The following is a 12,779-nucleotide window of genomic DNA, read 5'->3' on the forward strand; positions in this document are numbered from 1 at the left end:
TATGCAGCATCTACCAAATTACATTCAGATAACAGCATCAAGGTTTAAGAAGTGTGCATTCACAGCAACACATATTGATTTCATATGCAGATTCACATATGGTTCCCAGCTCAGTCAATGGGAACCCCTGTCATGTTATAACTATTTTTTTCCCCTTAACATAGGCCCAACCATGCACTTTACTTCGGGGCTAAGAAAAGCAAACAAACAAAAAACAAAAAAGTACTATAAAGATGACACTTGTTGAAAGATTTTTCAGTCAGCTATACATGGAAAATAATTAAACGTATGGTGAAACATGATTTCTGCACGGAAGTTATTTTCTCTGAAGTATTGTTAAGATCTGTCTCTTGGAAACGCAGAGGAAAAAGTTTACCTACAAAAGGCATACATTAAGCAGGGCATATTAACTAGAGGAGAGAAATTTCATTCACAATTCCATGATGCTACAAAATAATCATAGGCTAGACCCTCCATGGAGATTATTTCAGAAATACGTTAACACCACATCCACAGATGAACCTCCGCAGAGGCATGCTGCGGCAGATCCACAGCATCTGTTCCTGCCATTTTAAAATGGAGTACATCCTAAAAGAGGACCTCAGCATGGCTGTAAGCCTTCTGTCCACTGCTCTGGACCTTCCCTAAGATGCACAGTAAATGCTCCACTTTAAAGATTGTTCTTTAGAATTTGAACGGAAATGACGCATTGAAGGCTGTGTAATTCAGCAAGTCAGGAGTTTGGGGAAGAAAAGAAAAAAAAGAACCCACACACCACCACCACCAAGCAGAAGCTAAATTTGGTCAGATTCAGACTACAAAAGAAGCAGAGATTTTCTGAGAGTATTTCACCTTTGGAACAGCTTTTAAGGGCTGTAACACGTTTTCTTTCACAGTCAACTTCAAGTGAAATCTTGACTGGTTTTCTAAAAATAAACTCTGGTCTGTAGTTTTTCAACTGTTGGCTATGAATGAAGGATAAATGGTCCATTGTGGTCTGTGAGGACATAGCGTGGTCTACAAACACTATCTGCTCCTGAAGGGCCAGTCCTCAAAATGAGCATGAACATTGCTGCAGTCTCTTCTGACTTCTCTAGTGATAGCTGCCTTTTACGGTCCCTCCCTCTACCAGTCTGCCCTTCGGACTGACAAAGCTACTCCAGAACCTCGGCTAAGGGCAGTTAGTTTTGTTTTCTGCTTGTGGCAATGGTGGTTTTAAAGCAGAGTCATCATAAATGGTCATTTTTTCATTTCTCCAAAAATCCCTGCATATCTATCAGCACACATGCTCACTTGTTAAAAGTGAAAAGAACAAAAATAAAATCCCTGCTGACATGAAAGTAATAATTCTAAAACTCTAGAGAGTGGGGGGGGGGTTGTTTTGTTTTGTTTTTTTTTAATCACCAACTTTTTCCAGAACTTTCTCACGCTCTCCTAGGTTGTATTCTTAGGTATATATTCCACTTAGGTCTGTCATTTTCCTAATTTTTCAGAAATAATGACATAGCAATTACCAAGAGCATATACACCGTTCACACATATACCCGCGCACAGTGCGATTACAACATGGCTCTAAAAGTGAAAACTCAAAAGCACTAAAGACAGGAGGTAGCAGTCTCCCATCTTTAAGCTCCTCTTTCTCCCAGCTGCATCTTCACTGCCCCATCTCCTCGTGGTGGAGGAGGGCAGACAGGGAGGGCCAGCAGGGAGCCCGGCAAAGCCCAGTGCCCCACAACTCTCACACACGCAAACTTTCTGTTTCTCTGCGCCCTGTTTCACAGCCGCATCTTCTCACTTGAGGAAGTCTAGCAGACGGCGCGCCAAGGCCCAGCACTACGACTCTAAGCGGGACCACAGAAAGTGCTCATTCAGCAACCAGGAACTTCCCCACACACCCCAAATAACTGTTATGATCCCACCTCACAGCAGCCTGGGAAGCCAGGGGAGCAGAGGAAAACCTACAGAAAACACACATTATAACAGCTTTGAGCACTTTCCTCATTACCAAGGGCTGATCCTGACAGGATAGGATCATTTTTCCTAAGTTCGGATCCTAAATATAGATCTATCACTGCACAAGAGAGGATGAAGAGACATACACATCAACGCAAGAAAGAATGAATAAAGGTTACTTTGAGCATATATTTAAATCCAAAAGAAGTACTACTACTAGGCACAGCATAATCCACGTGAGCCTCACACGCAGTGCCGTGACTCTTAGGTCCAGCTGCATGTCTCCAGCTATTTGGGAAGATCTGAATGACTGAGGATGCCCACAGTGGGTGACGGCTCCCTGCGCCTCCTGTGGTTCCTGTGGGATGCCAGCAGCTGCCAGGAGCCCCCCCACCACAATGCCACCAGCTGCAGGGTTGGCCAGCACCTGACACTTTGGCTCGGACAGGACTTCAGCAGTGCAGGGCCCACAAGCTACCCCAGTCACTTCTTGAGTCTCCAGCAAGCTCAGAAAAAGAACAGGGCTTCTGCAGTCATCAGGATAATTTAAAGGGTGGCTAACCGGAATGATGTCAGCTTTTTAAAGAGATCCTTAAGGACTAATATTAATTTGGCTGAATTAACTGGCTTCTATTCTTTAAGTTAAAAAAAGATAATTAAAAAAATTCCATCAAGAGCAAACTTGGATTTTGAGAACCTCTAGATTTGTCAGTCTTTCCTTCTACATAAAATGCAAGAAGAAAAAAAATTTTAGAGCCATGGCTAATATATCCTCAGGCTGGAGAAAACAGGTATTTTACTCGTACAGCTAGATTTTACTACATACAGCTTAGATACCTCTGCTCAGAGAGCATCCTAGCCTAACTTTAATCTCCTTTCAGAAAAATTTGTGTATTGTAACGGATTTCAGAATTGTTGGCACTCAAATAACAACGAGAAACAAACAGGAAGATCTCAAATCAAAGTTTAAGAACACCACCACTTGATTTAGAGGACCTGCTCCCCTTCCCATATATTGTATTAAAAACTTGCCTGATGGTATTTCTCAGGTATAACACATGATACCACACGATGGCAGCAAAAAACAAGCTTTAGCCCTACCTGCGCAGGCTGTTCACCTCCCGGTCTGAAGTCGTCAAGCTGCTGCGCATGCCACGCAGCTACACCATACAACTCCTCAGCACTCCTGCAGTCCAGGGGATTTGCACGTAACTGTTCTTTAAGCCACATCTGAGTCCTCACTGCTGGCTGTATGGGAGCTCCACTCACAGCCTGTTGTCCCAGAGTTGCATATCTCGGTCCAAAAGCTTCACAGCTGGCTGCCGTAGATTTGCTTTCGGGTAAGGCACTGTAGGTCAAGTCTAAGGCATGTCTCCTACTTGAGGAATCTGAAACAAAGTCATCTTTGCTGCATGATTCAAATTTGTATTTGCAGTCTAGTAGGGAAGATCGTTTTTTCCCCATTTCTTTGTCCTCGATTTTAAGCAATTCCATGCTATCATGCAAACAACTTGGCCCATTTGTCCTTAATTGTGGTGACATAGCTTTGTCTGTACTAGCCCTGGAGTCCGCTGAATGACTACTTTCATCCTGGCTGCAGGTATTTGGTGAGCTGAGTTTAGACAGGGAGGACCATTTTCTTACAGGTCTTGCATCTTTCATGTCAAGAGAACTGTCCAGGATGCTCTGATTTCTGCCTCCTCCCGACCGTACAGAGCTTGTACTCCACTTTGAGCCTTCAGACTTGAAAGCTTCCCTGTGTTTGGAAAGCGAAGAGCTGGCATTAGACGGCATCACATGGGCAGTGGGAATAGAAACCAGCGATCGGCTGGGCTTAAATGAGGATGTACCACTTGAAGTTGAATGATCTGAGAAAAAAGATTTATCACATAAGTACATACAATACAGAACTTAAACGAGCATCCCTGAGCGGATGACAAAACATCAAGCTTAAGATGAAATGCAAAAATAGAAGAAGAACAAGTTTCATGATGAAAATGGGTCTTCCGTAACATTCAAGATTATGAGAATGAAAACTTATTAAAATGAGAATTTGTCAAATTCAGTTTGCTCAGGCACTATCTTTATAAAGAGAGAAGTGTACTAAGTAGCAGCAGCAGCTCTAGACTGCAGAGCAAGCTGCAGACACGAGGCAATGGTCATTCCCTGGCTTCTGGGTGGCAGGCTGGATTTTTTTCACCCTCCCCACACAATTTTGAGGTAGCTTCCATATGGCAAGTGTTATGGGCACCACAATTTAGGAAGCCAGTACTGGCTCCTCTTTCATCACCCCTCCTCCTTCTTTAAAGCAAACAAGAGTTCACTATATGCACTTTGCACAGGGGAAGTGGGACAACAAGCCAGTTTAAAGACTGCCACTGGGACAGAACTATTCATCCATTTTGTAGCTCACTGTTTTCAAACTACACTTCCTCAGGTGATATGCTAAAGAACAGGATTCTGTAAAATTCTCTGTTCCTTTTTGTTTGTTTTTTAACTGACTCGGATAAAACACCACACAGAAATTGCACGTAGCCTAATTTATGAAATCTACCCCAAGCTGAAATACCAAGAACAGAGCAATTAGGGAGCTGATATGCAGGAGGTCAATAAAGAACAAAAATGACAGAGGTAAAGGAGAGGTTTGGGGACTGACTGGCAGTTCTCATGTGCCCAGCAACAGCTGCTTAGCATCACAGGCTGTGGGCAACCAGAAATAGGCACCTAATCCTCTCATTAGAGCATCAGCTCCCACCAGGTCACATGGCTGCACCTTACCCAAGCTGCTCGTATCACTCTTTAGTTTAAAAGTGGATAGATGCAATAGAAGTGTAAGAGTAAGAAAGGTACACTTTTATCGCATTCAACCCAACCTACAGATAACTTATTTCTTTGGGATTTCTCAGCCAGTGTTAAGAGTTCATAGTAGGACAATTAAAAGATAACCAGTTGCTCTAGAACTACAACTGGCATACCAAATTTGATGGCTACGGTACATCGGTGGGATTTGGTGAAGGCTGGAACATGGCTTCAGTCAGGTACCCCCTTCAAGAATATAAGAATATATTTGATCCAACACACTATGCCACAGATCGGAGCAAGAAAAGAGCTTCCAATGGTGTGGCAGCTTTTGGGAAGGGCAGCGCTTCCTCTGTTACACATCAAAATAAAAACACCCCTACCCCGAGATTGCATGCTCCTACTCCCTAGTTGGGACCAGACTTCATCACTCCTTACACTTGCAGCATAACACAAAAATCACACAGCTCTACAGCCACGCTCCTCATATTACAGAAAAAGTATTATATCCCACAGAATAATAAACAATTCCCTGAACACTGACTGATGCCCATTTACCACACACTTGTCTTCCAGCTGATTGTTCAGGGACCCTAAGAGGACTGAAATTCTTCCCAAAGCCTTCCTGCCTCTCTATGCCTCTCTTCACTGCCCCACCACGTACTCTCCTGTCTCAAAGTGTAAGCTCACACTGCATTGTGTCTTGCCTCTGCTGCCCACTTTCACAGTAGTTGGAGGAACACAACTATCTAAGACTTCCATCAACCTGCATATCTGCCTGAAATGGACCAACATTTTAGGAGTTATTCATGTGGCGGTGATGATCGTCAGAAGATATACATAGCTTGATCACATTGGGAAAACGGAAATGGAGTAAAGAATACTGCCAGGTTGTTACCTAATGAATCATAACTGCCAATGAGTGTGAAGCACCATCCTTTCCATGTAAAAGGAAAGTGATCTTTCCTCCTCCCTGCACTTCTTCCTTAAAAATTCAACCCTGAAGAGAGAAACATTTTTCTTGGCTGCCTTCCCTGCCTTGGCACTGCTCAAGACATGGGACATGTTAAAGAGGAAGACAAGGAAGGCTACACAATCCATTTTGACTGGAAGGAATCCCTGTCTTCTGACCAAACACATGTGCACACACGCAGCTATGACAGCAGCAAAGGCAAGGGGAGGCAACACAAGCAGCTCTCAAAATTGCAATATGCCCACCACATGCAACCAATCTGCCCATGCCAGGTGCAGCAGCAGCATCCCCCAACTCTGACTTCTTGTCTTGTCCCATAGATCAGCACATGCTTGAACACAGGCAACCACCACAAATCAGGTGTATCTTGCTGTTGTGTGCAACAGGGGCTGCCAGCTTCCAGCTCAAGATGTACGGGGCTGGAGTCTCGACAGTACATGTTGCAAGACAGAGAGCATAGGGCTCGAGTCCTGCTTTCTGGGAGCACTCAATAGAAGCTAGGAGAGAGACTCCTGCTCAGAAAAATGGAGGAAAACACATAGCACAAATAAACGCACCTCCTCTTGTACAGGTACCATTTAGTCAAGAGCAGCTGCCTTGGTGACACCTGAACTAATTTCTGTACTATATCTTACCCAGAAGCTGAATTTGCAACAGTGCAAAGAGCTGAAGGAAATATCCACAGGCATTTTTATATCCAGAGGCAAAAGCATATATTAGGATTCAAAAAGAACCTCTTCAACTGTGGGGGACATACAGAAATCTGCACAGCCTGTAACATAAGTGTCACATCTGCAAGGGAAAGGCAAGAGAAGAAATCCCATGTGTGTGCGCATGTGAAAAAGTACAAATACATACATGCTCCTGTGCCAAGAAAATTAAAATAGTAGTATAGTATTTTTAGCCTGAAATACTGACTTAATGTCACCTGCACACTGTCTTAAACCGGAATTTAAAAAAGCCAACAATAATTAGAAGTACACAATCTCCCTCGCTTATTTCCATTAGAGCACACACAAGCTAGAATTATTCATATGTGGTGGACTTTTTCTTTTATTTCTCCTTCTTCTACTTAAATGTAAGTCCCAAATTAGACCTAAACTTCTTCACTTGCTTCCAATTCTTAATTGTTCATATGAAGTAAACTTGTACTACACCATGTAAATCCAACTTCAAATTATCTGATAATTTGTTTCAAAGTGAAACACTTTGCAATTTTGGCTGTAACTAGCCATAATTAGACTTCCTATTAACGCTCACTGAAACATATGAGAAAATTCACGCATCTCCTTAAAGCATATTGCTTCAGTCTGCCTGGATTGCAGGCTCAGCTGGGAAGAGCCGGTCTGCATCCTGAAGCACCTCTTCACAACACAAGGCTTCAAACCCAGAAGTTTCATTGCAAATGAGAACAAACCCAGAAAGTGTTGTGAAGTTCTTAAAATGTATTACTTCTCTAGCCATGGGAATAAGTTCCATCTAGCCAAATCCTGCCAAAGAGGATTTTATCCAAAAAGCAATTTTTTTCCTTTCCAGATTGGCAAGGACAGGCAAATGACTAGTTCATGATTATAAAGTACTCTCATCTCAGCATTACTCAAACAGGTTTCACTTCACTGAGCTAGTTTTTATTTGGAAAAGATTACATCCATTCTTAAATGTGGCCTGTGTGTCTCAAAAAGTCTTTCAATGCTTACGACTGCTCTTGTTAATGAAAACTAAAAAAAGGGGCGGGGCGGAAGGGGTAGGAAGTTGCTACAAATTTTCCTTCAAACAGCATCAAGATTGTCTCAAAGTGCATGAAATCTCACTTTTCAATTCTCCTAATATCCTTTTTTTCTTTATCCCCTCCCAAAAGCTCCCTAGAATACTTATGTAACAGGCATTCCATTTTAATGGCTGACCGAATACTTCCCAAACCACATAAATAAAAGAATTGGAAAAACTATTTTAAAAGCATGTTACAAGATTTTTACCACATAATGCCAGTGGATGGAAACAAATACGAAGAGCTTTTCATGTGGCTTTATTACAATCTTATGTTACACTTCTTAACTATTTCATTACTATACATCTGGCACAGAAGTTAAGACAGGATCAATTTTGGCCTTACTGAAATCCTAATCACAGAAAGCTCATCTAAACGGGACAGAACATAGCAGAAGCTTTGTTCGGAAGAAAGGGGAGAAGAAAAGAATCCTCTAATATAGAGTTACTCAACTCCTCCTACTCTTTTTTTTAATATATATTTTTTCTTTTTTTTTTTCTTCAGATCACTGGGGCCAACTACGCTTATCCTAACTAAAAGGAAATTTCTAAAGCTATTTTTCAGGCCAGATACACAACATACTCATTCAGCTACTATAAATCCCTACCTGTTGTCCAATGGCAAGTTATAATGCAGAGAGACACAGAAGGTTCACAGTAACCCTGAACTACTACTTTAGGGGAGAAGTGAAATGAGTGGTTTAAGAACGCTGCTCTACAAGTAGCCATGTGCTTCTGGACATAACAGTTTCCTCCTCACTCCCAGTGTTTTTATTACAAAACAAGAGCAGAGCAATCAGCTAATACAGCTGCCTAACTGTTCCCTTCAAATAAAAAGCAAAATGCATATGATATATGTGTTTATGGGAGGCATGCGTGCTAACGCCACTGAAAACAGAGAACCTTCCTTGCATGAAGGACTTTGAAGACTGACATTTTATCCAGCCTATAATTAGAAAGCCCTGACCATGGAGAAAAATGCCAGTATTAAACACAGCTGACCTTCTCTTCCTGCACCGTCCAACACCAACATAAACCACCCCACTCCAGGAAAGTAAGTTAAATTTATTCTTATTAGCTGAATTGAAAACAAAGGGGGAAGTCACCCCTTCATAATACAAACTAAAAGTCTTAAATGTGACTGAGCTTTGGCATTTATTATAGCATGTCTGTTCTTCTGAATGACTGAACCATTCTGTAACCCTTAGCTACCCAGACCCCAGCAGTAAGCCACACATCAGCTTGCCAAGAGGCACCGTGGCTGCCTCTTAGAAGTCTCCAAAACAGCTACTTCCAACAACAGAAGTGTCCGACCTCTTCTGGGAGTCAAAAATGAAGACCATGGGCTGTGCCATGGCTAGGGTCAGAGCTACGATGCTTCTGTGGTCCCCCTACTCATCTGCTTACAAACTGGACTAGCCTTAATGCAGAAGAGTCAAATGAGGCAACTGAGGGATCTCAAACTGGATAAGCAGATGGCCAACCCTAACAAAAAGCATTGCTGAAACCTACTTATCCTCTGGAAGCAAAAAGCATGCCTTTTCAGGATGCAGAGGCGAGTCACAGGAATACTTTTTCATTATCTACAAATCTTCACCACTCTCTTGACGATTTCTTTTTGCATTACTTCAAATTTAGCAGGTCAAAATATAAGAGGCTAATGAATGGAGGAATTCTCTGCAAATAAATCTCTTCCAAAGAATAAATAAATATAAGCATGCATCATAGAAGGCTGACTCAGAAACAGAAGCACTACAAACCTAGGAGAAAACTCAGATGTGTAACAAATTACGTATGAGAGAGTGGGCCTGAATTACTCCTATAATTCCTAAACATTATTTGTTTATGAAGTGCTATGCTTGAACACCAACAAGCTAAGACATAAGAAAAAAAGAAGCAAGCAATCTTGCTACAGGCAAAATAATCATTAAAAATACTAATCGCACTTACTGCCAGTAAACTGATTTGCCTGTGTCACACTTAGGCCTTCACTGCAAAAACAGTCACATGGTGCTCAGAAGCGTTAACTGAACTTGCCATGTGAGGGGGGGGAGGGAGGGGGAGGAGGAGCGGGGAAGCAGCAAGTTCTGTAGCTCCCAGCACCACCAGTTACTGCATTGGCAGAGTGTTGATTAGAGCTCCTTTATGTAAGAAGTGGATGGCAAAAAATCAGTCAGTTCTTCTACGTTATTTGAAGTCAACTCCTGCAAAATTTTCTGTCATCCACTGTGTTGCATACCAAAAAAGCCAAGTTGTGGCTCAAAACTTATTTTCAAGAATGAGAGTCATTCAGAAATCTCGTTAATTCACACACAGTACAAACACTACAAGCCAGAACTACAAGCTAGAACTACTGCAAATGAAAACTGAACAGGTTGCAGCTGAGACAGGATTTTTAAAAATAAAAGCAGCAAAACTGCATGAGTTATTTCCCTTCAAAGTCCTGGCCCACCTACAAAAAGCATCCTTCTAGAAAAAGATGTGTGATGAAATACTGGTAAAGCCACTAGCCCTCAGCAATAATATGTTACTGTAGGGAGGATGAGGAAAGGAAATAAATTTCAAGCTAGTCTCAGGCCTCCAACAACCTCCAAAAACAAATAAATTAATAAAACCTACAAGAGGAGTTTAAAGTATTTTCAGAAAACAGCAGAAAACAGCGCTGGCAAAAACGAAAGCTGTACACACAGAGGTGTAAGGGTAGCCTACACACTTAACCTAGGAAGGAAACACCGAGGGAACATCAAGTTCCAGCAAACGCAGAACGACTTCCCGACATCCTCACAAACAAAAGGAATATCATGTACGGAAAACATTTTAACAGAAACCTGCCTAACATATCCCATCTAATTTATCAGAGACTGGTTGTTTGGTACCATCTTCACCACCCTCCTCCTCCTCTACAATTAGCAACTCTCCTTTTTGCCATTTGTCAAATCTCTCTCACTTCCACAACCCTTCTGGCCAGCTCATCATCTCTTTGGCAAACAGAGAAGGCAGCAACAATCCCACTTGGTGTAAGGCGTGAGCGTAAGCCAACCCTCAAATAGGTGTCTCCCACTCCTCCTTTAAGTATGTTGTAAAGTTTGGCTAGTGAAGGTAAAGGTAGTAACTTATTAGTTACACCTTGTCATCGAGCAAAAGAAAATTACTTAGTCGTATTTCCCTATATTTTCATACTCCGCAAGTCCGGGTTTAGCTTATCCACAGAGGTTGCCTTGCTTCAGTCAGCTTTACCCATCTTTCCCCAGAACATAGTGTTGACAGGGAACATGCGCTATAAAAGTTGCTTCACTTCCTACTAAGAGCACTACACTCAGTTCTAGTAGCGTACTGAAACACTCTTCCAGAAGTCTGCTTTTTGACAAACTCTCATTAGGACAAAGCAAACCCTAACCAGCCTAGATCTATTTAAAAAGTGCTGTCACAATACTTGAAAAATCATCCCTGTATACCACTTCAGGTTTCCACCATGCTTACAGTGAGATGGCAGTTTTGGCAAACACTTCGATTCCAGCAACAAGGACAAGCAACTAAGGGACACAGTGGACCACACAGAGGGACAGCATATTCATACTAACTCATTTTAGCACTATGAATAAACTGTTGCATTTCCAGTGGCTATTTCAAGAACCAAAGTTCCTAATTCAGACATCGAAGCTAGATGACAAGAGAGGCAATGTAAGTATCTTCCCACAGAATTGCATGTGGGTGGATCAAACCACCAGTGCCAAAATGAAGCGCACTATGGACACTATATTTGCTTTTTTAAAGGTTATACATTCTCAGTTTAAAAACCACTAAGAGACACGCACAGTAGAAAGCGTTAATTTCCTCCCACGCTCCATTGCTGTAAAGCTCAATTCAATCTCAACTGAATTTAAAGGACACTTGGTAGAACAACCTGCCATCCAAACCACTCCTCATTAAAAATTGATATACGCTCCCCTTGAAATATACAGCAGATTTAGTGCAAGAAGATAAAGCATTTCACATTCTATTTATAAATTTGTTCATTTAAACTGTTTAGCAAAGTTAGCATTAAGTCTGAATAAAACTTCACAGTGCCTTTCACCAAATAAACCTTTACAAATATTCTAACAAGGTTTTGTGCTTTGCCTCAGCTGACTGTGGAGAGACAGTACCGAGGCGATGCAACAGAAAGAATGTTCCGTGGGGGAAAACCAAACACCTCCCCCAACAGACAACGCACACATATGAACAGTATAACAGACCTCCAGGGATTTACGGTGGCAAAACTAAGGTTTTAACAGGCACTAGACATATACATGCTGGGAAAAAAAAAGAATAAAGAGAAAATCCCCAAGGCCCTTAGCATACCACATACGCACCCAGTACAGCCACACTAGGCAAAGGGATCTTAAAGTAATGGATATTTTAAATCTTGATAGAAAGCAGTGCTGCCTACTAAGATTTCTGGCAAGTGGCAATTTACCTAGCAATACTAGGCCAATAATACTCAGCTGGGAAGTCCACAAACCCAGAAGAGAGGCACCTTCTAACAAATTTAATAACTTCCTACTCCTGGGCCAGCTCTGGGTCAAATTAGCTGGCTCACATGAATCCCATGTAGAGAAGACCATTCAGCAGGGGAATGGGGAGAAGCACTGCTGCTCCCAAAGGAGGACAAGTCTCAGTCCTGCGCAACAAGGATAGCTTTAATTGAACACCACACAGTTCAAAAAGCAGCGGGTGAAACATGTTAAGTCAGGAGAATATTATTCAGCAGAGAGAAAGAATTACAGCAGAGTCAACTGCTTTGAGATTCTGTTTTGTTTTCCTCATTAAATTCAATTAGTTGAGTAGCTGTCACAGAGAAATGCGAACACAGATTCATTCAGAGCATGTGATGAAAGCAGGCAAATACAATGCTCTTCTGTTTTACTGTTACTAAAGAGATTTCACGCACTGTATCTCAAAGTCTAAAGAAAATCACAGGTAAGCCCAAGACCAAGTTTGCACTTCCCTATTAGTCACTGGAAACAAGTTACAAATAACCACCATGGATGCAAGTTAGTTATGGCCATCCAAAATGAAAAGAGGGTTAATCAGACATACCTGCCCAATTCACATAGGAATACAAAGGTTAACCTAAGCTATATACAATCTCTTTAGATAAGACGACAAAACTGAGCATGTTCTGGAGAGACCACGTCATTCTTTTAAGGCCTAAAACACTATGAACCTTTTAATTCACGTGTTTCACCTCCTCATCCTCAAGAATATCCTACACCCACAATCAAACATAATTGTGATTTCTATAAAC

General features: G+C 41.8%; 1 protein-coding gene across 4 annotated transcripts in view; it reads right to left on the reverse strand.

Annotated features, from left to right (window-relative positions):
* Window positions 1-12,779, reverse strand: part of CEP85L (centrosomal protein 85 like) — a 142,492-nt gene that overhangs the window by 69,287 nt on the left and 60,426 nt on the right. For 3 of the 4 annotated variants that reach the window (XM_026123515.2, XM_026123513.2, XM_064508920.1), the window contains exon 3: window positions 3,055-3,821. In XM_026123515.2, the coding sequence (XP_025979300.1) occupies window positions 3,055-3,821 (767 nt within the window). The remainder of the gene's footprint in view (window positions 1-3,054; window positions 3,822-12,779) is intronic. The other variant, XM_026123516.2, reaches the window with a different exon arrangement.

Source organism: Dromaius novaehollandiae, chromosome 3, assembly GCF_036370855.1.
Source record: "Dromaius novaehollandiae isolate bDroNov1 chromosome 3, bDroNov1.hap1, whole genome shotgun sequence".
Lineage (NCBI taxonomy): Eukaryota > Metazoa > Chordata > Aves > Casuariiformes > Dromaiidae > Dromaius > Dromaius novaehollandiae.